This window comes from Mus caroli, chromosome 13, assembly GCF_900094665.2.
Source record: "Mus caroli chromosome 13, CAROLI_EIJ_v1.1, whole genome shotgun sequence".
NCBI classification, from domain to species: domain Eukaryota; kingdom Metazoa; phylum Chordata; class Mammalia; order Rodentia; family Muridae; genus Mus; species Mus caroli.
In genome coordinates, this window is record NC_034582.1 from 31,568,628 (window position 1) to 31,595,942 (window position 27,315).

General features: G+C 39.8%; 1 protein-coding gene across 2 annotated transcripts in view; it reads left to right on the forward strand.

Annotated features, from left to right (window-relative positions):
• The window catches only part of Fars2 (phenylalanyl-tRNA synthetase 2, mitochondrial), a 423,476-nt gene that overhangs the window by 59,877 nt on the left and 336,284 nt on the right, over positions 1–27,315 (forward strand). For both annotated transcript variants that reach the window (XM_021180052.2, XM_021180053.2), the window contains exon 2: positions 20,717–21,349. In XM_021180052.2, the coding sequence (XP_021035711.1) occupies positions 20,738–21,349 (612 nt within the window). In that variant the 5' untranslated portion in view covers positions 20,717–20,737. The remainder of the gene's footprint in view (positions 1–20,716; positions 21,350–27,315) is intronic.

Below are 27,315 nucleotides of genomic sequence, written 5' to 3' on the forward strand. Positions count from 1 at the left end.
ATTTTTGGCCAATTTAGCATCAGACAAGAGTTCTGTCTCATGGTGTGAGCCTCCAGTGTAAGAAGAAAGTGGTTGTTTGCTACATAACATGTGTGCTACTGTTGCTCCACTGGCTGTATCTTGCAGGGCTGGACATTGTTGAAGCTCACTGAGTTCACTGCTGGGTAAGACTGTTGGTTCTCTTCTTTCCAAGGCAGTACACATAGCACCTTCTAACACCATGAAAGCTAGCCAGTAGGGGTGAATAGTCCCTCTTGGTACCAGCTATTTTATGGAACAGTTGGAGGAGTGTTGTTGTTAGTTCTTTGAAGATATGGTAGAATTGTTTACTGAAGCCATCTGGCTGTGGGATTTTTAAAATTACTGTTTCTATCTGTAGTGGTGGTGCATACCTTTAATCCCAGCATGAGAGAGGAAGAGATAAGTGAATCTTAAGGCCAGCTTAGTCTATAGATTGAGTTCCAGGAAAGCCAGGGCTACAAAGGATACACAGCAACCCCATCTTGAAAAACAAAGAGAGAGAGAGAGAGAGAGACAGAGACAAAGACAGAGAGAAATTGCTACTTCTATTGGGTCTGTTTAAAGTACTTATTTATCTAGGTTTAACTTTATTTGGTCATTTGCATCTAAAAATTAATCTTCTTTTAGATTTTTCAGTTTAGTGGATTATAAAATTTTAGAGTAGGTCTGTAAGATTTTCGGAATCTCTTCAATGTCTATTGTGCTGTGTCCCTTTTATCTGTCATTAATATGGTCTCTCTGTGTCTTAGTTATTTTTGCTAGAGTTTGTTAATGTTGTGAATCTTTATAAAGAACTAACCCTTTGTATCTTTTTGTTTCTATTTTATTAATTTTCAGTCCTGATTTTGATTCTCTCTTCCCATCTACTGTTTTGTTTTTCCAAGTCATTCAGTTATGTCTTTAATTAATTAATTTTTGATCTCTCATATTTGATGTAGGCACTTAGTCCTATTGATTCTCCTCTCAGTACAACACCTTCATTGTGTCCCATGGAGTCTGTTGTGTTTTGGTTTCATTTTCATTGAATTTTAGGAATTTCTAAAAATCCTTCTTGATGTCTTCCTGAACCCAGTTATCATTTAGTTCCATGTTGCTGGATTTCCATGAGTTCATGACCTTTTTTAGTTCTTTTTGCTGTTGATATCCAGCTTTATTACTGTGCTTGGATAGAATTCAGGATATTAGTTCAGTTTTCCTTTATTTGTTGAGAATTGCTTTGTGTCCTAAAATATGCTCAGTTTTTGAGAAAATCAGCTATTGATACAAATGCACATTCTTTATTGGTGAAGTGTTCTGTAGGGGCCTGTTAGGTCCATTTGATATTTAATGTCATGTAACCCCAGTGTTTTGTCTTTTTAGATTTTTCCAGGTGACTTGTTTATTGGTGAGAATTGGATATTGAAGTCACCCACTATCAGTGTAGTGGGAGTTTTATGCCCAGTAGATTTTTTAAATGGAGTTGGATACGCTTGTGCTCAATGTATTTATGTTGAGAATTGTCATAGCCTTTGGTGGACTGCTCATTTGATAAATATTAATCTTTTCACATGTTTGTACTGAAACTGAGTATGAGGTTTTTCAGTGTTGTCTGAACAAGCTGATTGCATTTATCTCTTTTCTCCCCAGCCCAGTATAGATGAGATTCTGGAACTATTAATGTTGACTTTGTCCTAGCTGGAAACATTGAGAGACTTGCCATAGAGTAACTGTTATATGCTATAATGGCCTATGTAGGGAAATTGGAAGGAGATGAAAAAGTAGAGCTGTATAAACCTTCTTTCAAACTGTATAGCATCATGGACCTGTGGATACCTAGGGAGGTAGGTGGTTCAAGTGTGGCAGGGACGCTGGCGGTTGGAAAGGCAAGCCCTCCTAAGATAGTGTCACACAGACCTGTCAGAGAAAGGCCATTCTGTCTTACAGATACTCATGTCTCTGTGAAAATTCTAACAGTGAAATTATTCCCATAGTTTCTTTAGGGAATAAAAAGATATTAGTTCAAATCCTCAAAAAACTTGGAAGGCCCTTGCTTATTTCAGTGGTTGTAACTATTTTTGCTCAGATAGGAAATATGCTGTGGTTATTTGCTGTGTCTTTCCATGCTCTGCTTGTTTCAAGTTATGTGGTCATCCAAATGGGTGCATCTATTTCAGCTCACCTCATGTCACAGAAGTCACTGTGTTTGATGTGACAATTCAAAGCAGGTAGGCTGCAGGTCTATGTTTATATAAGTCTAAAGTATGAATTGGAAACACCACTGCAGTTGTGTACAGGAACCAGCCATTGCTGTGGGCTGGTACCTTAACTTCTGCAGCAGTGTTTGGCCCTGTGGTAGATTTCAAATTCCATTTTCTTATGCATGGTTGCTGCTAGCTGCATATTCTTACATCTGGGCTCCCACTCTTAACTTGAATATAGTGTAATTCTCTAGTCTGCTGCAGGGAAGGCTGTTGAGAATATGATCCAGGGGTTAGAGCTAGAACCAAATCATTGCCTTATTAAAGGGACCATTATTCCAAATGATAAGCTCTGTTAGTCAGCCAGAAGCATAGAATGGAGGGTGAGCAGACTTGGCCTGGGTACTATAATTTATCCTTGATCCAAAATAGTATGCTTGAGTTTCATCATTGGAGCAGGACTTTGGACTCTTGGCATACCAACCTTGCTATATAACTTCTGCATCTCATCCTTCCCTCCGTGCAAAGAGGGTCTTGCTATCTATTACCCAAGCTAGCCTTGCCCTCGGGGCAGTTTTCCTTCCTTAGCTTCCTGAGTGTTGTGATTACAAGTATGAGTTACTTTGTCCAGCTTCTATGAAATAATCGTGGTGTTGAATTAGGATAATGGCTAAATGAGTTGATATATATGAATTGCATGGTTAGTGACTCAGTCAATGCCATCAATTATGATATTATTCATTTATTATGATATATGATACATATGTGTTATATGTTATACATAGTTATTTAGTGCTCATCAGTTCTACCAGATCTTGTGCTGGTGGAGATGGTAAGAAAAAAAAGCTGCCTTTTGTGATATTCATTCTTTGCTGTGCTATCAAAGTCAGTAATCTTATGGCAGACAGCTCTTTTTATAATGAGAAATATCAAGGAGTGCTAGGATTGTGTAGACTGTGAGGCTTGCTCATTGACTGGTTGGGTTTAGATGCAGTTTGAGCCTCCATTGTAACATTGTAGGAAGATGGTACTTCATTCTCTGGTGTTTAGAAGTGATTGGGAAGAGACAAGCTCCTCAGGGTGGAATCCAGTTTCTGAGTCCCAGTGGCTTTATAAGGAGTGTGCTCAGAAGAGACATGTACTCATGCCTTCTGTTTCCTGTCGTGTGACACCTGTGTTACCCCTGAACTTTCCCAATGAGAAGACTGTCATCAGATTCTGACCTATGAAGCCTCTAGGACTGTGAATCAAGTAACTTGTTAAGCATCAGGTATTTTGTTATAGCAACACAACTGGACTGACATATTGCTCACTGCAGTGTATTTGACTGGTTGTTACCTCAGTCTCAGGTAAATTTAATTAGGGGAAGCGTCTTGATCACAAATAAAGATAACTAAATCTAGAGCTCCTTGAAGTGGGGCCTTCCCTACCAGTTCTCTGTCACAGACACATACAGTAAGGCCCATTTCCTTTTCATGCAGAACAGGGAAATGTGGCATAAAGAGGAAGAAGTTCAGCTCAGAGTTTGAACTGTGTGCTTGAGAGCAGCAGGCAGTTAACTGCTGTGTACTGGCATAGCAAAGAGGCTTGAACTTTAAGAATGATTCTTGTCTTTGTTCTCTTTATCCTGCAGTTTTCACATTATATTAATCATCTCCACAGCTTATATAAGGTTACACTAGAGAATCTGAATAATTCAAATAAACTTCAAAGTAGAAAAAAAAAAGCCCATAATCGTTCATAGGCAATTAAAAAGGAAAACGGACTGTCTGGTTTCGAAGCATTTTGTCATAGGAAATACAAACCCCCCTTTTCACCCTCTTTTTTTCCCCCTCAAATGCTTTGTCACAGAAATAACTGGAGAAATCTCATTAAAAGGCACCCTGGGGATCTGGGGGTGGCTGTATGGCTTAGTGGTGTGAAACAATGGGCTGTAGACCAGCAGTGCCATCAGCACCTAGGCACCCTCATTCAGATTCCTGGAAGAGTGGCCATCTGCATCCAACTTTCCCATCTCTGAAGTCAAAAACATGAAGCCAGTGATGTGTAGCATTGGCTACACTTAGTGATTTATGCCTACAATCCAGCACCTGGAGGCCAAGAAAGGAGGATTACTCAGAGTTTAAAGCTAGCCTAGGCTACATTGTAAAACGCTTCTTCTACCTCTATGTGTGTTATTCACGTGTTCCTGTAAAAGACAGGAGTCTTTCATTCCTTACTAAGGCTCATGGTACATGTGTAATTATCTCCGGCAATAATTTTCTTATGTATGTATTCACATTACTTTTATCACTGGGCCTATAACTATTTTTTATGAAATGGCAGTTCCCTAAATAAATCTCCTGTGTTTTTATCAGGGTCTCAGTCCCATTTTTCTGTCATTTTTCACTGCCTGAGCCACTGTCCCAGTGTTGTAGGATTTGGAATCCATGTGCATGGTGCTTTTGGTACAATTGAGCACCTACTACTTATCCTGTCAACCTTTTATTGACGGTTTACATGCATACAGGATGGGCTGAAAGAGCTGCATGGTACATTTCTGCATTCTTCAGTTAATGTGATGTTACACATGCTTTACCATCTGTGGTCCCCTCTCCATCTATAGAGCCATCTTTCTTTTCATTAGGGGGATTTTTAGAGTGAGTTGCTAACTTCCTCTTAACTGCAGACAACTGTCTAACTGGAGCTCATATTTGTTCATGACTGATTCACTCACATAAATTTATATACAGTAAGACACACAAGGAGTAGGTATATCACCCATCTCTTTCTGGCAGTGTTTATACCTGTGTAATTCAAACCTATCAGGGTGTTAAAATTATCATCAATGCTAAGAAGTGCCTCTTTACCACTAAACAAACAAACAAACAAACAAACATCAAAACAACACCAACAATTAAACAAAAAAATCCCACAGCAAGTTGTGCATAATCAGACAAGACATTTAGTGTCAAGCTGCAGATGTTTCCTGATGATTCTTGTCACTGAGCCTAAAAGTGTGTCCACTCTCCGAGAGACGTGAGGACAGCAGATGAGCCCTCCAGCTGCTTGTAATTGTCATGGACGATTTTGGTTGCATTGGTGGTTTCCTGACTGCAGTGACATTGTCTGTCCACCTGATTTTGCTCCAGAGTTTCCTTCAGGTAGAGGAAAGAATGGGCAACGTTGCTGATTCTCCTAACGATGACCCCAGGGATTCTGGTGGTCCTTGAACACCCGTCTCTGTAGAGTGTCAGGAGATTGTTGACACGCAGCACGTACCTACAGGCTTAGTGCTCTTTGGATTTAGTTTTGTGGTGCACAGCTAACTTTGAGGAGGAGAGACATCTGGAAAGCCCCCATAATTATCTAAGCTGAGGGTCTGAGGACATGCTGATGTAGAAGGAATTCTCTCTTCTGGGCTAGAGTCTCACAGGAAAAATGGGGGTTTGAGTGGATCTCAGCGCCTGGCTAAGGTCTGAGCTTTCTGATCTCACCTGCAAATAGCCGAGTTGGCTCCTGTGGTATTTATAGCAAGATGTGGCTCTTGAGAGATCTCAAGACATTGTCATAAGAGCAACGGACAGACCCTGTTACTTACTGTAAAGTGGCTTCTTCCAGGCCTATGCTGTGCACCTTGTAGTATGCTATAGTGCATATTGTATAGTCTGAATTTTATGAATAAACTGTGGTTTTCCTATGAGGTTAAAAAAAAAATAAGTGTCCTCTGGTCCCTTTACAGTCAGCCACTCATTACCAGTATTTTCCAGAGGAATGTTTCATTCTAATTTTCCCCCCACAAAAAATGAGTTTTCTGTCTTATGTTACATAAAGAAAACAGGATAGTTTGTCTGGTCTGTGACTTTCATGTGTTTGTCCAAAATAGCCACAGGTCTTTAATGATCAACCATTGTCCATAGGAAAAGCTTATAGTTCCTAATAGTACAGTGTTTTGATATATTTCTGTTTTCATGAGACCTAAATTTTTAACTGGCATTAGAGTCTGTGGAAGGTTTTTAAAGTAATGGTTGCCTACCCACTCAGTGCCTGGTGAGACTGCTTAGAGCCACTGCTTTTGCTTCTGCTCTCTGGAGCACACATAAAACTGTTGTTCCAGACAGTCATTTTAAGTGTTGTACAAAACAGTACATTTAAATTTCCTGGACTAGCATAGCTGCTGTGTAAAGCTGTTTTTCTGATGTGGTTCTTTGAAAGCGGTTTCTTAATGTATCATATTCTCTGTGGCCTCCCCTTTTGGTGGGAACTGAGAACTTAAGGTGTGTGTGTATTTTTTCTTTTAAGTCATTTATTTTTTGGTCATCTCCTCACTGGAGAGTCTGCTTAAGTTGCTTTTGTGTAGGAAGAATAATGGTTCTTTCAATTTTTTAATTTCATTTTCCTTTTTCTTCCTTTTTACTATTCAAACCCAAAGCTAAATTTTATTTTTATAGATTTTAAAAATGTGTTTAATACTGCTTTCTTATCCATGTACATATCATCATAAACTTCATTCATGTGAGCAGACCCACCCATCCCTCCAAACTCAAAGGATAAAAGGCATAGAGTAAAAGACCTGCTTCTCTTCCTGGGAGGCATCTACTGTAAATAGTGTGTTAGTACACAATTAGTCTGCAACCTGCTAGGCTTCTGTATTTGTTCACTTTACAGAATCTATTTGTACCTAACATAAGGACTTGAGACACTCACTGACACCCATGCAGAGCAGGGATTGAGGGTAGGCTCACATGCACACTGCCGCTGAGGCTGAGCCAGGCAGTGCACTGCAGTTGTCAGCTCTCAGGGCCCTTCCCAAGGTCTGTCTGGTATCATATTTTGCATACTCATCATTTTTGTTTTCAGTTTTAAAATGACCTTCAGCCATTTTGCTGAAATGCCTTTTAGAAGTCCTAAGTATGGGAACTTTGTGGGATACAACTGAGAAATTACAAATGTTAGAATCTTCATTTAGGTGTTGGCCATGAAGCCAATGTTAATGTAATCTGTTACCATGTAAAGTACATTTAAACAGAAACATATAGAACAGATTTGTGTTGGTTCTGTGTAATAATACAAGAAAGACTGGAAGCTTCCAGGAAATCAACTGTGTATTTTCTCTATGTGCATTGCATCTTTATAAGTATTTAATCACAGTGGCTTTGGAGGTTTACATTAGCTACCATGAGTGAATAGCTTCTCTATACTGGTAGTTTAAATACCTTCATGTATTAGTTGTCCGTACAAAAACTGGTGAGGTTGTAGAGCAATGTACTATCATTTTAGGAAGAGGTGACACTGTATGCAGATGAGTGAGACTGGTAGGGTGGATTTCCACTCTTCTGCTGTCTTTCAGCTATCTTCGGGTTTATAGTGCTCTTTGGATTATTATAGCTTAAAAGTGATGCTTGACTCTATGCTTACATTTGCCTTCCTACACTGATTGCAGTTGGCTTTCTCATTACTGTCTTTGGAGATCTGCTATGGATAATAGATGGGACCATGCAAATGTCATGTGAAGTGAACGGGTGCTCTGGGTTCTTTGCTAAACCTTAACTTGGAAATCTATTACTTTAGATGTTCCTAACAGAGTTACTCCTTTTGATTTAGAAAGACACTACATTTAATGACAAAGTATTTTCCCTGTCTTCAGGTAGCTTAAGATCTGACAGACAGACTAGGGACCTAACTGATACAGTGGTTTAGCTTTTGTTTTGTTCTGTTTTGTTTTTGAGCCATGTATGACCTGGGTAGGAGCAGCAAATACCTATAGGGAGGAGACTGCTCAGGTCCCTGATGTGGAAGGTGAGATGATGACTGTGACCTCCTCTTCTTCCTCTTTCTCCTTCTCATCAGTGCAAGTTTGTTATTGTTATTATTGACAGGTTCTTGCCGTGCAACTCAGGCTGGCCTAGAACTCACATTTTCTGACCTTGGGCATTGAGTTGTAGGATTACAGGAACAGATATCATGCTAGTTAAAACAGTTTTTAATGTAGATAAGACATTAGTGGCAGTTTGAATCATATTAATGGAAAGATTGCTTTAGTTTGTGAAGAAATTGTACAGAGAACATATTGAATAGAACATGGTAGGCTGGTGTTGGTTGGTGAGGTCAGGCAGTGGGCATGCAGGATGGGCAGCTGCATGGACAAATCAGGAGCCTTTACTGCAGCACTGTTCTGTCAGTAGATGGGGCTTTGGGTCAGTTATCTTATGTATAAAATTGTGGTGTATTCCAGTTTAAGGAGTAACAAATGAATCCTGATGGCTTTGAGGCTGATGCTGCTGTTCCGAGTTAGGAGGTACACCGGAGGGTGTTAGCCTCTGTTCACTGATCCTGGGCCTCCGCACTAGCTGTGCCTGTGTGCTGTAACTTATTCTCTATTCTCCCAAACTCAGCATCCAATATTTTATATGCACCGAACTTATTTAGAGAATCCTAGATAAAAATCAGCTTATTTAGATTACTTAGGAAAGTAAATTTAACCCAGGGTTATTTTTCTATATAGCAGTATTATTTATAATTCCTTAAAACAGTTTTTTTTTTAAAATATGCAATTAATGAGCTGACTTGAAGAATTTTTAAATTTTATTTGCCATTACCATTCTGCTTGCTAAATTATTTCTGGGTGAAAATCTTCTCTGATTAGTTAACATTTGAATGTTTAACACTGTTATGTACCTATACATTAGTAAGATTAATAAAGACCTTTATTAAATGCAGAGGTTTGTGGATAATTAATGGCACAATTTCTCCACAAATGTGGACTATAGAGAATAATAGTTAATTTTTTTAAGATAACAAGATAAAAAGAAGTTGATATTTGTTAAAATTAACTGGCAGTTTGCTATTTCACTTTTGTTTCTTTGAGATAGTGAGGGACATGAGGTGTGGTTTATTTATCTTTTTTTTTTTTTTTGGCTTTTTGTATATATTGTTGTGTTTGTGTGTTGTACCTTGTGCACTGCAACTTTTCCCCTGGTATATTTAGGAGAACCTTCACACTAATAGATACTGATAACATGATCTTAATTTTACATGACACTTTGAGAAGTTAAAAATAGTGAAAGAGTGATTGGGAGTCACATCAATTCCAAATACAGTGATAGCTTATGCCACTTATTAACTGGCATTCAGATTAATTTGTAGGCTCTTTGGTCTGCAGTCAGTCTCTCATGCATTCATTTAATTGCATATTTTAACCTTTTGGCTTAAGACATCCAGACTGATTCCTCCTGGAACTTGTGTTTAATGGGGAAGAAAAAGAGAGAACCTTTCAATGTGGATTGCCCCCATATTTTTGTTTCCATCACATGATACTTTTCTCATAGGTGCTCTTTTATTTTTGAATAAAGATATTCCCAGCTTGAAAAAACATTTTCAGAATTCTCATTATGAAAACCATTGTATTTATTATCAAAGATTAATTTAGTAGTCACTTCTCAATTGAATCACATCGATGAAAAGGTCCTTCTGAATAGGAAGAAGGGGTATCCACAGATAATAGCTGTGTTACTACTTGCTCTCCCATTGCTTTTCCTCCCTCAGACTTAATACTTTAACAAGACATTATCTACACAAAAGGCCACTATTACAAAAGACAGAAGTACCAAGAGATTTCTCAGGCTTCTGATCCATATGCCCTGGGCCCATCTTTCACGTGGCTGTCTGCTTTCTGTAGCTGTCAGGTTCATGCATAATTGTCTTGACAAATGGCATTCTCATTAACATTGTAATGAGTCTTTGCCAACCAGTGGAAGCCATGTGCCTCAGGCAGCAATGCCCAGTGTCAGTTACTTGCTGATGGTTGTAAACCATGCCTTAAATATGCCTCGAGGACAGAGATAGGTAAATAAATCACCATTTGAGCTAAATATTATTTACACTTGTATAGGCAAGCCGAGAGCATTGAGGCATGGTGGGGCAGCTGGTGTTTGCCGTGTGTGTAGGAGTGGTTGTAGTTGCTTGGCTTGAGAGCTTCTCTGTTGTCTCACATACGGTTTGGAATCAGTCAGGGAAATGCATGGTGTGTATAGTTACAGAAGACTTCAGTCACTTGATTCTAGTCAAGAACCCAGTATAGAAGTATGGTCACTGGCAATCAGAGGTGCAACCATTTCTAGGACTCAAGAGCACTAGAGTCTGTGAAAAATATATCTGTCTGTAGCCAGACTTAGCTACTTTGTGAGGTCTTCTTTTTTCACCTTTTATTTCCCTGGCTTCACCCCCTATCACTAGATAGAAAAGAAAGGATAGAAGCGAGAGAGAAACAGAGACAGAGACAGAGAGAGACAGAGAGAGACAGAGAGAGATTTCAGAATCTAATTTCTTTCATTTCTTCTTTGAGCCCGACTACTAGCAAACTGCAAACATCCCCCTAGCATTTATATATACTCTGAAAAGTTCCCAGAATTCCAAATGTCACACAATTGTAGAAATGATCTGCAGCTGGCAAAACCACGCCTCTGCTAGAGCACGAGGCGAAGCATAGTCACCTGCTGCTAAGCAGCCTTATGCCTCCACACCTGGGGTTAAATGGAAACATTCTTATAATTTTTCTGTGTTTTTAAAAGAATCCAAAATTCCAGAATTTTCACTACACTTGTGTAAATAGACAACACAGGAATGGGGTGAGGGGTATTGTCCATACTACTTCATAATGTATTAATACATCCTGCTAAGCACAGGTGGCATTGCAGGTGGATGCTCAAGGTATACTGTCTGTTGACCGTATGTCATGTGAGTGATCCTGCTGAGTGGATTGTTTCATATCAAGCTCGTGGAAACAGTTGTGTGAAGTGGGAGTTGGTCATCCCTTCCCTGGTGCAGGTGCTTTGTGTGCATTACCACCTCGTAAAAATAATAATATTAGGGATTTCTGCTCTAAAGTGGTTACTTTTCAGTGGAGCAAAATCCCTATTGACAGGTACTTACTGACTGGATCATTTGATGCAAAAGTGTGACTCTTTTCATTTTAAATATTCATACTGTTTTCATTGGTTTCAACGAAGCACTTAGCTGATATGTTTTTTTGGTTTTCAGTTTCAAAATGTTAACATGCAGCAAATTCTGTTCCGATGCACATCAAAGCTGACCCTTTGGTGATCTTGATGTTTTGCAGAAAGCTGCTTCTTTTGTAACCTGTAAGGTGTTCTCCAAGATTGAGATCTAAATATTGTGTGGCTTTGTCTCTAATTACTGACTTCCTGGTGACTGGTCTTTGCCTCTTCTCAGAAAGAAGTTCTGGCCTCAGCTTGTGAATTTTAATCTTTAATTTTAAAATTTATAAGTATATTATTTTATGTATGGATGCTTTGCAGGCATGCATATCTGTGCACTATGTGAATGCAGTGCCCTCAGATTCTAGAAGAGGGCCTTGAATAACCTGGAACTGGAGTTAGAGAAGGTTGTGAGCAACCATGTAGGTGCTGGAGATCAAACATGACTCCTCAGAAAGAACAGACTACTTTTAACCCCTGAGCTACTACTCTAGGCCCTATTTCATTTTTTTTTTTTTTTTTGGCATTTGTTATAGTTTCAGCTGTGTTTTTGACTTTTTCCAGTTCTTTGGTTCAGGAAAAGTAGACATTTTTGTTGCTCAATCTTGTTTTGTTCTTTAAAAATAGTATGAATTCTAGAACTGCTGCTAAATCTAGCATATCCTATCAATCTGTTTTATTTCTGCAGTCAGAATGAGTTACATTTTTCTTTTGATTAATGTCATTGATAATCTATATCTTAGTTAATGTTTCTAGAGCTGTGATAAACACCGTGACCAAAGCATCTTGGGTAGGAAAGTGTTTATTTTATCTTACATATCATACTCTGTCACTGAGGGAGGTTAGGGCAGGAACTGTTGTAGAAGCCATACAGGAACAATGTTTACTGGTTTGCTCATCATAAGTTGCTCAGCCTGCTTCCTTATAGGACCTAGGACAAGCTATGCACAATCATTAATCAAGCAAATTGCCCATAGGCTTGCCCACAGATCATTTTGGTGGGGCCATTTTCCCAGCTGAGTTTCTAAGTGACTGTAGCTTGTGTCGAGTTGCCAAAGAACTAGCTGGCTCAGGTAAGATGAGATGAAACTACTTTATGATCTACTTGTTTTGTTATTAATTAAAATTATAATACCACTCTTAACATATTGAAATATCAGAATTAATAAAAACCTATCAATGGAAGGATAACCTTCTGGAATCATCCTCTAGTACATAGGTGTTGAGTAGTAAAATAGGTGCATGCTGTAGTAACGATTCCAAGAAGAAACAAGAAAAGTAGCTTGGGACTGGGCCATAGGAAGTCTAGACTTAGTTTTGGGACTGTGACAGGTTTCCTAGTAGAAAAGTGATGTTGTCATATGTGCCCAGAGGCCCTCGTGTTAGGGGGAAGTAAAAAGACTAAAGCAGAGAGAAGGTGCTCACTGGGGCCTGGATGACAGCAAGTAGTGGACTTAGGATCAAGGAAACCTAAGCCCAAGGCTTCTTATTCAAAGTTTCTCATAAAAATTGTTTCCCTTTATAAATAGATTCCAAAACTTGGGTACAAAATTTAAACTGATTCGACTTATGAATTTTAGTGTAGGAGGGGCCATAGCAATTCCTGCACTCTGTCTCTGTCTCTGTCTCTGTCTGTCTCTCTCTCTCTGTGTGTTTCTATCTCTCTCTGTGCCTCTCTGTCTCTGTCTCTCTCACTTTGGATTTAATTGCACTATTAAAATGTAGGAGGTGGCAAACCAGAAGCAGTGAGAAGGGGAAGGTCTGCCATCAGCAGCACAGAGAACAGAGTTGTTCGGAACTGGCTGTGAGATGTCTTCAGTACAGCTGGCTGCATGAGAGTGGTGAACAGTGGAGTCTGTATGGTGACCAGTTACTGAGAATTGTGAAAACAAGAAAGGTGATATAGCATAGGTAAAGGTGTTGGCTGCATTCATAGGGTTGGGAGCTAAAGAATTGAAAGTGTCCAGTGAGAGGTCTATTACTCATGACTACTTAGAATACAGGGTGCACTGACAATGGGGGAGTTGAGTAAGGAGTATCCAGGAGTTGACTGTAGTTTATAAGAGGTATCGTATGCTTTAGAAGTCTGTGGATGTTCTCTATGACAGAGCCTTCTCTGTTGGTCTTCAGCATGCCACCTAAGTTGACAGGGAATACTACAGAAAACCCACATCACTGACAGGAGTATGTGGTTTATTTAGGCTTCATTATTTACATATGAAGTGATAGGCTGCTGGAGGACATATTTGCATATTATTTCAGTGGTGCTCTGTAGGCACTCAGTGAGCTGAGCTGGGCCAGGGAAAGAGAAAGGAGATCTTAGGCAGCTCTTCATCTAGCCAGCTTTCCTGCTTACTGTGAAATGCTGTTGTCTTGGTGTTTGATTTCTCAACAGTAAACCACCTTTATAAGATAGTCTAGTTGGCTGGGGGAGGGGGATGGGATAGGGGGTTTCTGAAGGGGAGACCTGGAAAGGGGAAAACATTTGAAATGTAAATAAAGAAAATACCCCCCCCCCCCCCCCAAAAAAAAAAAAAAAAAAGATAGTGGGCAAGGGATCTTGAACATCTTGAAGAACAGGTCTGCACAGCTTCAAAAGCAAAATGCAATGCTATGCTCTCTACAGATTGCTAGCATACCCAGGCCTTCTCAGAGGACTCATCCTTCACAGTGCTGTGGTTTGTGCTGGTACTGATGCTGCTGCGGGATTCTGGCTGTGGCCCTCTTCCCCACCATCCCAGCAGCCTTGAGTAAGGAACCTCTTGGCAAATGGGACTGCCTTAGGTTCACGCAAGATTTCATGAATCTTTTCTTTAGAAATAAGACATGTTTTCTTCTGTACTAACATGCCACATAGCAATTGAGGTTTCACACATATTAAAGATCTCTTTCATGAGTATAATTGAAAAATGTGTTTACACTTGGACCAGTTTCCTGAAATTTACTTCTCAGGAAGGGGCACTGAGTAACTGCCATCATGTTTATGATAGCTGATTTTATGGCTGGACAGAGAAAATTAGACAGTTACAAAGTTTCCCTTGCAGTCATCCTGCTTTTAGTGTGAGAGGTGGGCCTCACATACAGCGATCTTGCCAAGACTGCGTTTGCACTGACACTGTTGTTTAACACAGGCCATACAATGTTTAGTACATAACTGGGCAGTTTCAAAGGTTTATTTTTAATAGTTCTATGTTTTCAAATTAAACTTTAAAGTATAATAGAACTGTATTTAGAAAATTTTAATAGAAGTATTAAATAGACTAAAGAGCCAGTGATCACTGCCATTGAACTTTTCATACAGTTCTTCTTATGGCTTTATGTGTAGTGTGCATGTGTAAACATGTGTTTGTATAGGTAAGGTTTTATATATACTATTATATGTCCTAATGATCATTTGTATATTGTTGTGTCTTTAGGATTCTTTCCAAAATTATATTTAATGAAATAATGTTATATTGCGTGGTTATTCTATTATTTGCTTAATCATTTTTTGGGGTAGTCATCTTGTTTTTTACTTTTTTCTAATATAAGTATCATTAAATAACTGCATACTTAACGCTTGCGTTCATTTGGGTTTTCCTTTCGATAGTTTCCATTGTTGTGCCACAGCACAGTATTAAGTTTCACGATAGATAGTGCTGAGTTGCTTTCTAAAAAGCTCATGCCAATCACTCTCTCACAGGCAATAGAGGAAGCTGCCTGCCTTGAGACTTTTTGTTATTCATCCTTGTCAGCAGGATGCAAAACGTACTCTCATGATGTGATCTTCTTTGAGTAAAAATGGAAACTAGTAGAGTAAAATCTATGCGTTTTGAAGCAGTCAAATTTTATATTTTCATCATATAGACTATATGCTGCATCTGTGGTTATGGTATATGCCTGATGGCTTTTGCACAGTGCTGACCTTGGAAGTTATGGTTGCTCAGAATTGACCCTTTTCTGCAAGGCAGTTGTAGTTCAGAGAAACCATTGTTTTGGTAAGTGTTTAGATTTTCCACAAGAATGAGGGGAGCAGAGAGAGGATGGTAGAAACCATTATAAAGTTAACATTAGAGCTAGAGGAAGGCCCAGCTGTTTAGGGCATGCACTATTCTTAGTGAGAACCCAAGTTCAATTCCTAGCACACACATTGGGTAGTTCACAACTTTATCTCCCAACTTTAGGAAATCTGACACTCTCTTCTCTCTACCCTTGCTGCCTGCATTCATTCTCATGTGTATGTGCACACATAAAATTAAAAATAAGTAAAATCTAAATAATAAGTCTCTGATAAACTTTACACTAATTAATATTTTATAGTTTAGTCACTATGCTAGATTTGAGAGAATAAAGAAAGTTTCTAGTATTATTATTGTGGCCAACATCCTATAACAACCTTCAAAATTAAGATGAAATGGCTATAAAAGTCAAGTTTTATGTTCTTCTGCCTCCTGTGGTTTTGTGACAGTGTGTCTGTATAGGCCAGGAAGGCCTTGCCTGGAACTCATGGTAATACCTCTACCTCACCCTTCTAAAAATGGAAATTCCTCAGGTGTGCTTATGTCCCTGATATGTCTTCAAGTTGTAAGACCTTCTCAGTTCAGAGTGGAAGAAGCAGTTAGCATCCCTTTGTCGAGGCTTGGCATCCTGTTGACCTTGCTGTCTTAGTCTTTGTTGGATGAGGTGATTCAGTAAGTTGATGTCCAGTGTACTTGGGTAAGTTAACTATTAGCAGTTGTAGCTGCCATTTGTTAAGAGTTTTCTGTGCCCGGAAGTGGTGGCGCACACCTTTAATGTCAGCACTCGGGAGGCAGAGGCAGGTGGATTTCTGAGTTGGAGGCCAGCCTGGTCTACAAAGTGAGTTCCAGCACAGCAAGGGCTACACAGAGAAACCCTGTCTCGAAAAAAACCAACCCCCCCCCCAAAAAAAAAAAAAAAAACAAAACAAAAAACCAACCGTCCCCCCCCCCCAACCAAAAAACAGCGTTTTCTGTGGTTGAGGTACTGTAGGGTCATCTATTAACTTATTAATTCTAACAGTGTCCTGATAGGACCCTGTTGACTGGAGATGAAAAGACTAAGATGATTTTTCTAGTGAGCACTGGAGTCAGAAGAAGGAGACTGTAGTAGCATGGAATAATAGAACAGTGTTTTACATGGGAATCAGGTCACTGGATCAGTCACTGTCTTAGTCACTGTTCTAGTGCTATGAAGACACACCATGTTCAAGGCAACACTTATAAAAGAAAGCATTTAATTGGGACTTGCTTACAGTTTTTTAGGTTAATTTATTATCATCAAGGCAGGGAACATGGTGGCAGGCAGGTCCTGGAGCAGTAGCTGAGAGCTGTATCTGCATCCATGGACTGTGAAGGAGAGAAGCACTGGGTGTGGTATGGGCTTTTTGAAACCTCAAAGCCCAATTTTAGTGACACACTTCCTCTAGCAAGGCCACCCCTCCTAACCCTTCTTATCCTTTCAAGCAGTTCCACTTCCTTGTGACTAAGCTTTTAAATATATGAGCGCACAGGGGCCATTATGATTCAAAACGCCACCGTCATCTGCTCAGAATATCTTAATATACTAGCTTGCATGTTCTAATATATAGAGAGTCTGAGCTTTGGACTGAATTTCTTCTTTTACACCAAATATTATTTTTTTCTGTTAATCTGAAGACTTCAATCTATATGGTGTTGTGGAAGCTAGTTTATATATTAAGATATGGTCTGAGGAATCAAGGTTTTTGTGGTTCATGAGAGTCTTGCTTTATATCCTCAGGAGCCTTTATAACCTGACATGCTCCTGCCTTAGCCTCTTAAGTGACTGGAATGCAGAGCTGGCATTTCTCCCTCCAAGAACCAGTTTTGATTGTTTTGTGCACAGAGTTTTCTAGGTCTTTACATGATTTACGTTTTTTACTAGCAGTGTCCAAGTTTTGCATTTTTAAAAAATTGAGGATTTATTTTATTTTCCTTTGTATATATGTCTATGTGTCTGTGTGAATGTATGTGCCTTTGGAGGCCAGAAGAGGGTATCAGATTCCCTGGAGCTGGGTTACAGTTACAAGCAGCCTGGCATAGGGGGTGGGAATTGAACTCTGGTTTTCTGGAAAAGCAGCAAATATTCTTAGCTGCTGAGCTCTCTCTCCAGCACCCCCAAGACCTCCTCTATACATGGATCTATTTTAGTGTTTTTGCGGGTGCATGTCTTGTGATGTCATGTTTGTTCTGTGATGCCTATGTAAAAATCAGAGGGCAGTATTGGGAGGTTTTTCTCTCTTTTCATCATGTGGGTCCTATGGATGGAGCTCGTCATCCAGCTTGACTTTGGTGCCTTTACCGACTGTGACATTATGCCAACGCCAAGGTCTGCATTTATATATCTAATCTTTCACCTTACTTTTGAACAGCATCTCTTCCTGTTTTGTGGAAATGATAGCATAACTAGCTCAGTCATAATTTGTTCATGTGCAGTCATCTTACCACATATAGAAAATCATCTGAACAAACAAAATTTCTATTTATTTTGAATTCTCAGTCTCAGTGACTAGCATGGTTACTTTTTTGTTACTTATTTCTTGGAATCTCTGGGTCAGTTTTGCTTCAGCTCAGTTCTACACATTGTGCAGTGAATTCAGTATCTTATGAACCAGGTCTGGATTAATGCTTTCTCTCTGAGGTGTATGTTCTTTCATCTTTTTGTTTTATGATAAGGCGTCTAAGAGAAGGGCTTATGGATTAAACCACACGAATACTTCCTGCCACCTGCCCATTGTTGTGCCTTTCTTTCAGATGACCTCCTTCGTCCTTTGGAATAAAGTCAATACTTAATACATATATTTATATTCTTGCTGGTTTCTGTTCTGTATAGTCTACATATATTTTCAAGTAAGGAGATTATGCTGACACTGCAAAGAAAACCAAACCAAAATAACAACAATAAAAAATACTGAGCATGCCGGGGCCTAGCAATCACAGAAGTGGATGCTCACAGTCAGCTATTGGATGGATCACAGGGCTCCCAATGGAGGAGCTAGAGAAAGTATCCAAGGAGCTAAAGGGATCTGCAACCCTATAGGTGGAACAACATTCTGAACTGACCAGTACCCCGGAGCTCTTGACTCTAGCTGCATATGTATCAAAAGATGGCCTAGTTGGCCATCACTGGAAAGAGAGGCCCATTGGACTTGCAAACTTTATATGCCCCAGTACAGGGGAACACCAGGGCCAAAAATGGGAATGGGTGGGTAGGGAAGTGGGGGAGGGTATGGGGGACTTTTGGGAGATCATTGGAAATGTAATTGAGGAAAATACGTAATAATAAAAAAAAATACTTAGCAGAGAATTAAATGGAAGTCAAGACTTGAAACAGTTTTCGTAAGGGTCAGATCATGCTGTAGGTTATTCATTTCTTGGGAGATGTGTTGTTTATTGGAGAAGTCACCCTGAAGAATGCCCTATGCTTTGTTTTAGGACGCTTTATGTATTAAAAAAGCCAGAGGCGGATAGTGAACCATGGAGTTGTGGACTCGTGGTGGAATGGACGAGTCCTGAAGAAAGCAGCCGAGTAGTATATTTGAAAGTATCTCAGAACAAACATTCTAAATTCTAAAGATTTGAGTGGCTTAAGTTTAAGAACTTGAATTATTTCTGAATTTTCAATTTTGATCTTCTTTGTTACTATGGTCCCTGAGGGAGTTAAAAACTGCTTTTGTTGAAATAAGGAATAAACAATGTTAGTAGATCACAGTCTTTCTACTAACAGGCACAGAGTTTGGGCATCTGTTCCTGGATATTTATCAGTTTACCTGAGTGGTCAATGGCCTATCCCACGAGACTGCTGAGGTGGCTCTTAACCAACTGTCTTAATAAGTTATATGCATTTTTCTTTCTCTTCTTTGTCCTACCACCACCCCAGGTCAGACTTCTGCTTTCTGTCAGCCTTATCTACCTTTTCCAGTAAATTCTGTCCTGTGGTGGACTTATTGTGTGCATGTGTTGCTGTAGAAAATTTGTCTTTAATGATGAAAAACAGTCACTGATACAGAGTGATGCAAAGGGTTTTATATTAAATGTCATGACTAGTAAGAGCAGAGAAGACTTACCACATGCACAAATATAATTTCTGCCCTCCCTTGGCATAGACTGTTACTTAGTATAGAGTTTTATTAAGTTTCTTTTCATTTTTTTAAATCGCTGAATAAAATTCTCTACCATCTAATGTAGTAATTATATTCAGAAGATCTGTATGTATGTGTATATGTTGTTGTATGCACATATACATTTGGCTACATGTGTACAAATGTGTGGATATATGTGGAAACCAGGGGTCCACACTGGAAGCCATCCTCAGATACTTTGACCTTGTTTTTGAGACCAGGCCTCTCACACACACTCTCCACCTTATTGTTTAAGACAGGGTCAGGGTCTTTCAGGGAACTGTAACTCATCAGTTCAGCTATGCTGACTCACTCACAAGCCTCCGACTCCGCACTGCTGTTACAGATGCTTGTGGATGGGTGTCCCCACCTTTGCTCCGTAGGCACTGGGGATCTGAACTTGGGCTCTCATGTCTACCTGGCAGGTACTTTATCTACTGAGCCATCTCCTAAGATCCTATTGAAAATGTTGTTTTGAAGTCATGGTTTTTTTGCAGGTCTGCTTAGCTGGACTTGAATAACTTTTAGGTGATCCTTCAGAGATTCTTTTGGTGTTGGAATGCCAGGAAAAGAAAGGAAATTGGCGCATTCACTGTGTTCTCCCTCAGGGGGAGTTTGACAAGGAAGCATGATGAAGACTTTTTTTTTTCTGCAGAGGAAAGAATTTAAATTATAGGAGAAGAATACTTAGAGATCAGAGATAAACATCTTCTCTATTCTGATTTAGAGCAGTAAGCACCAAGGCTTTCTCTTAGTTGTGTTTTATTTTAATTAATTAAGATAATTTAATTCTTTAATTAATTCATTAGTTAATTAAAATTTGAGACAGGGTCTTACTATATAGCCTTGACCTACCTGGGGCTTGCTATGCTAAACCATGCTGTCCTTAAACTCACAAATCCACCTGCTTCGGCTCCTGAGTGCAGGGTTTAAAGGTGTACATCACATGTCCCAGTTGTGGGTTTTTGTTGTTGTTGTTTCTTTAACGTAACTCCACAGATTGAGTAATTTGGAGTTTAGAGGTCAAGAATTAAGGCACTAGTGCAAGGTCAAACCACCTTGTGGATTTGGCAAAATGGAGAGAACAGGGTTTGTGCTTATCCTTATACAAGGAACCCACTCCCACCCTAATTAACTCAGTTTCGTATTGAAGATGCAGAGCCCTGTTGCTTTGCACCTTTAGTACTGTTACATGACAGTGAAATTTCAACATGAATTCTGGAGAAAACATTCATATTACAGCACCCTTGATAGTAGATTTTCTCAGTTGGTCATTCTGTGCTGTGGAGGTAATGGCAGAGAAATATATGTCACTAGGAAAGTCATGAGCCTGTTGAGAAAGCACAAAGATAAACTTGTCTACAGAATGAAAGTTGACTGGTGCTTTCCCTGTGTGCTCTTTCCAGAGTTTGTGAGAAGCTTCTATAATGGTCTGCTTGGCTCTCGTCAGAGCTGCCTATGAGCACATCTACCTGGTGAGGAAGGTCAGTCATGCCTGCAGATGCCACCAACATCGGGCTTGGGGCTCAAGGGCAGCTGCATCACAGTCTGCTGTCCAGGGTGCTCCAGGCAGTGTGCTGGAGCTACTTGGTAAGTCCTACCCTCAGGATGACCACACTAACCTCACCCAGAAGGTCCTTGCCAAGGTGGGCAGGAACCTGCACAACCAGAAGTTCCACCCTCTGTGGCTGATGAAGGAGCGGGTGAAGGAGCACTTCTACCAGCAGTATATGGTGCGATCCAGGACACCTCTGTTCTCCGTCTATGACCAGCTTCCTCCAGTGGTCACCACCTGGCAGAACTTTGATAGCCTGCTAATCCCAGCTGACCACCCCAGCAGGAAAAAGGGGGACAACTATTACTTGAATCGGGCACACATGCTGAGAGCACACACATCAGCGCATCAGTGGGACTTGCTGCATGCGGGACTTAATGCCTTCCTTGTGGTAGGTGACGTGTATCGTCGTGACCAGATTGATTGCCAGCACTACCCAGTTTTCCACCAGCTGGAGGGTGTCCGGCTCTTCTCCAAGCATGAGGTGAGTCTTTACATGTGCCTCGTTGTTGAAGGACATTTGTGTTGCTGTAACTAAAGACTGATGCTTTTTGAAACAAAGAGTATAGTCCTCAGTCTTCATTTCCTTTAGTGATCTGTCTGTTTTTCATCATGTCTGTGTGTGCATTGGCCTCCCTGGCCAGAATGTATGTGAGTGACTTATGGTTTCACAATACTGCAAACTGTAGACTTTTAAACAAGGTTTTCTTTTTTCATTGTCTTTCTTGTGCCCTTTTCTCAGTACTGACCTGCTTATACTGGTTTACTTCTTGTAGATAGATAGTGGTTCAAGTTCAGCTTGATCCAGGCTGAGTGAAGGCAGTATTCTGAAACATGTTCTCTGGATATCCTGTTTGTGTTGGTGGAACGTAGTGCTGGTCTCTTGCAGCTGCAGAGCTCCTGGGCTGAGCGTGACTCGCAGTGCACTGGGTTAGACCATCAGCTGTGCTCTTGTTCTAAGTTCTTCCCTTCCTGCCTGGCATTGAGGTGTGTGTGTATGTGTGTGTGTGTGTGTGTGTATGTGTTACTTGTTAGTGTTAATTGGGTTTGGTGCATATTGCTGTTTTGAGTGGAAGTCTGGTGTTTAGGCCATCCTCAGAAGGTTTGAACTTCATGCATCTATTCGGTGCTATCCTAGTGTACTGGCTACACATTTACTTTTTTCTGCAAAGTATGAAAGGCCCACAAAGCTTGAGTCCACTTACTAAAAAATAACTGTACTGAGCATGGCAGCTCAAACCTGTAACTCAGCACTTGGGAGGCCGAGGCAGGAATGAGGCTGCATGTTCAGAGCTACCCTGGGCTGTGTAGTGAGACCCTGTCTTAAAATAAAAAAAAAAAAAAAAAAAAGAAAAAAAATTAAAATTGTAGCAATACTTTTCCTTCTTTCTGATATGTTAGAGACAGTTTCCATCTTTTATTGTAAGAAATAGGAAGGATTTTAGTAAGTTCAAGTATCTCTTGTATGTAGTAACTCCTTCCAAATATTGTCCAATGGAAAGGAGAGTTACTATGGTTACAAAACCCCAAACTGCAAACACAGCACAATGGCTCCTTAATGTGAAGATAAAAGCATAGGCTGCTTAGACTAAGATAAATACTGTTTATTCTAGTAAATAAGTGATTTAGCAGGAAACAGCTGAAGGGTTCTACCCTCTCCTTTTCATTCTATCTGCTTGAGAATAATGTTATCCTTTACATCTCTGACATTGCTACATAGGCCAGCCTTTCAAAAAACTGGTTCAGAGCTGCATCTGGGGAGTACAGTTGGACATTCCTAGTACTTGCTTCTTATGTTCGAAAGTGGATGTTAGAAAGGATATAGGCGTGGGGAGCTGAACGGAACTGAGAGAGACCAGTCGGATTCTGGAATATGCCAACGTTATAGAACGCCACTCCCAATTCACCTCTGAGAGCAGCAGTGGTAGCAGCGACGCTGTATGACATGCACAGGGCTTAAACAATGAAGAACACACTTATGTGTGAGCCTGCATGTCCTGGTAGAGGAGATTCAGCGAAGGTTGAGAGAATCACAGTGACATTTTAATGAGAGAAGTTGAGGTTACAGTAGGAAGCTAGCAGTAAAAAGTACACATGGAAGTAATCCTTCCTTTGCTCCTATTTCTTGTAATGCACTTCAGCTTTCTAGGCACCATGTGGAGCTCATCCAGTCTGATACTGTGACTGCTTTCTAATTCATTGTTCAATCAATTATGCACCTACAGATATATGCAACTGCCTTCCTTTCATGTTGCAAGGTGCTTCCACTTCAACACTTCATTTATTCTTCTTAATAAAAACTTATGAAATAGGTTATCTCACTTCAGCACAGAGACTCAGGAAAGGCCTATCTGCTCTCTCAGGATTGCACTTCCAGCCAGAGGTAGAACTCAGCTGGAAGACAGGTTTCCTCAGTCCAGAGCTTCACCTACTATGTTCTGCTGATGTCTGTGCTTGTCAGTGCCTCCCGTTTATGATTCAAGGTAAGTTTGACACAGCAATCATGAACACTGCAGAGGGTCATTTCTGAATTCTTGTCTTCTGTTGAAGTCTTGATTCTAAATCTTCTCTACTCTTAATAACAAAGAGTTATTCCTTGTTTTTGTTTATTTTTCTACAAATAAGACTTTAAAATTTTCTTTTAGATATGTGTACATATGTACTTAAAGCAGTTGTTTCATTTTTTTGCTATTTAATAATGTTTGTATTCATTATTACATGTGCAAGAGAGTTTATGAGAATCATAGAGTAAAAGAAACACTGATGCTGAGTATGGCGTGTATGCCAGCAATCCCAGTACTTGGGAGGAAGAGGCATAGGAGTTCAGGTTTGAGGTTAGCCTAGGCTACATAGTGAGGCCCTGTCTCAAGAAGAGAATGCAGAGAGAGAAATATTGATAATAACAGAAATGAGTAAAGGACAACTGTGTCTTATTGAGCACTTACTGAATAAAAGCCACTTTGGTCTTTGAAAAAGTGTGAGTGAAAGTAACCTCTGCAACCATTTCCAGGGAGTAATTAATTAGCAGGCAATTCTGCTGAAGCTCTGGTTCAGAGAAAGGCCAGAAAGAAACACCGAGTAGCTTACTCTGTGTTGAACCAAACTTGGGGATTTCATCTATGCCTTCAGAATGAATGGAGGAAGAAAAGAATAATACAGAAAAAGGAGTAATGTATAAAAATATTTAAGTTCAAAGACATCAGGATGAAAAGAAAACAAGTCCAAATTATGACATTAGCATCCATTCTCATGTATGAGTATCCACACACTAGGGTGGTGTGAAGGAATGGGAAGATTGTTCAGCGAATGCTTCAGCAAGGTGTCAGATGCACCAGTATTAACATTAGAAGCAGAATTTAAAGGAAAAAAAGAAAGATAAATGTGCATAAGCACCAAATAGATAACCTAAGAAGCCTTCTGAATTATGAACTTTCATCTGCCCACTGTTAGAATGTTGATATATAAAGCAGCATTGGTGACTTAAAGGTCAAGTTTGACAAATTCATGATCATGGTCAAAGATGCTAAATGATAATGTCAGAGACATGCAAATTATTTAGACAAAATGGGAAAAGGTATAGAAGTCAGAAAATTGATAAACAAGCTTGATTTACATTTAAGTATTCTCTGTGTTGTTTGTATTTACATGATGTATACAAATTAATGAATTCAGTATTCATTTTAAGATGCTAGAACATGCCAAAGTGTCTAAACAAAATAATGGAAGGGAGATGGATATACAATTCTGTATATCCTCAAGTCTTTGCAGAAGAACTGAGTCACTAGAACAGCAAAATGACTCCCCTTTGCCTTAGCAGCCTGCTCTAGGCAGGAGAGCTGGCCCTGCCCCTCAGCAGCTGCAGCATTGAGGAGAGCTGCTCTGCACCTTGCCTGGGCAGCACAGTAGAGCTAATGTTGGTAGCAGGGGCACAGATGAGCTGGTCCTACCACTCGTCTGCTATGGGCTGGCATCAGTGAGGGAGAGATGCTCTTGCTGCCTCTCCTTTTACTACCTGCAGCAGGCAGGAGGGCTGACCTAGAAGGTCATGAGAGCTGGAGAGCTGCCCTACCCCTCAGCAGCTCTAATACTCAGTTGAAAGTGGGCCCTGCACCTTACCTGGGCAGCACAGTAGAGTTAGCCCTGATGTGGAAGGTGCAGGTGAACTGGTCCCAAGGGTATGAGAGTGGGAGAGCTGGTCCCTCCTCTTGCTGGCAGCAGCATCAGAGGAGCTAGCCTGGGGAGTGCTGGAGAACTAGCCTTGGTGGTGTGTACATAGGAGAGCTGGTAGGCTGAATAATTCAGCTACCATCCAAGCCCAGATCAAGTGCCTTAAGCTAGTCCACCACAACATCTATCTTATCTATGAACTGCTGGAGCAGGTAAAAGGGCTAGTAATGCAGGTCCAAAACTATAGGATCTCAATGACACAGAACTACAAAACAGGCTTTCTGAGAGGAGTCCCAGTGAGGTTCCAGCATTGATAGTGGAGCAGAAGCCAGTGTCCTGGAAACAGACCAATTACTTAGTGCAGTGAATATTTGCAAATAGAACTATGTGGACAAAAGGGTATGCTGTCTGACACACAGTGACATACTATAGCTTCTTCCACGTTTTTTCTTTTTCTATCAAATTTTCTTTTGGAGGGGAGCTTACAAGGGCAGAGAATGGATACTAAGGGACACGATGAATGTAATTGGGGTTCATGATGTCAAATTCACAAAGAATCAATAAAAGTTAAAAAAAATAAACAAACCCAAAAGGTAACCCCCCCCAAATCCAGCCATAGCTAGGTGACAGGGTTCCCCTAAGAGCATCCCTGTGTAGGAACCTACTCCTGACACCTAGAAGTTCAGTCCCCAGGACTTGTCACACTAGCTCTGATGGTTTGTATTTTCTTGGGCCAGATAGTTCAGGGCTTCCAGAGTCTTTAAGGTGCTTGGAAATGTGAATACTAACGAAGCACCTGAAAAGAACGTGTTTCTTTTCTTTATTCTTAAAATGAGACAGAAAAATAAACTTCTTAAATAAAGTCTTTATTTTAGAAATACATATTGAAGTACCAGCATGATAAATACAGGACTTGGGATTGTGTTCATAATAATAGTTGCTTTGGCATTTTTATGGTGGGTGTAAGATGGTGGGCTTTGAATTATAATTGGGTATTGTGTGCATGCAGTCATCTTTTTTGTGTTTACATGTCTTTGAGATTCATTGATTACAAAACTAAAACACAGCAAACATTGAGACCAGTCAGTCAAGGACATTGGTTCAGCATATTCTGTAATGTGGCTGCTTTCATGAGATGGTAGCTACCAATTCTTTGTTAAAGGCAGGATACATTAAAGAAAAGAGTATAAATGGCACACAATAGAAATCTGAAAGGCATCAAATCTGGAATTGATAGCTTCTCCATTTTTCATGTGATTTAGCATGTAAGTGCTTACTTAATTGTAAAAGACTTATTAGTTTGTTTCATAGAAGAGAAACCTTGACATTCATCAGACTTATTTTATGAAGTTATACCTGTTTATATTCATGCTAAATAAAAAGGAACCTTTGAACATTTCACCTCCTTGGGTATCAGTTCTTCTGTTTTAATGAATAGGCAAATATTTATTAAATGAAACATTTATAAGTTTAATTCAATATTGTATCCCATTCCATTAACTCATAAGAAGAGAACAAAGCATGTGACTATCTCAATAGATGTAGAAAATAATTTGAAATTTAATTATTTGATAGCATTAAAAATACATTTAATGACATTAATGACACATGGTAAAAACTTTAGCAAACTAAGAATAGAAAGGAACTTCCTGAACTTTGCAAATGATGTCTGTCAGGCACTTGCAGCCTCCGTTATGACTAATGATGAATCATTATCTATCTGAATCCTCCACTATTCCCAGTCACCTGCTTTCCTGATTCTGCTCATTAGTGAAGTAGAAATTTTCCCTTCATAGGGTAAAACAGAGGACCTAAAGCCCTGGTTCAATCCTTAGCACCACCAAGAACAGAAAGAAAGAGAGCCTGACTGCTGGAGAGGTGGCTCAGTGGCTAAGAGTGGGAACTGCTCGTGCAGAGGATCTGTGTTCAGTTCATATCGTCCATGTCAGATGCTTACCATGCCCTGTAACTCCACCTCCATGGTGATCCAATGCTTCTACCTTCCTCGGGCATTCGGTACTCACATTCACGTACCCATACACAGATCCACCTATCCATATAATAAACGCAAATCAATTTAAGTCTTAAAAGGATACAAACACTGGATAACAGAAACTAAAGCTATTTTCTTTACATATGACAAAATTATACACATCAAAAATTTAATAGAATATCCAGACTTATTTGGAGTAGAAAGAGAATTCAGCAAGGGTATTGAGTGCAAGGAAAATGTGGAAACATTACATTTCTTCTCATAAGCAGTAAGCACATAGCAAACCATAA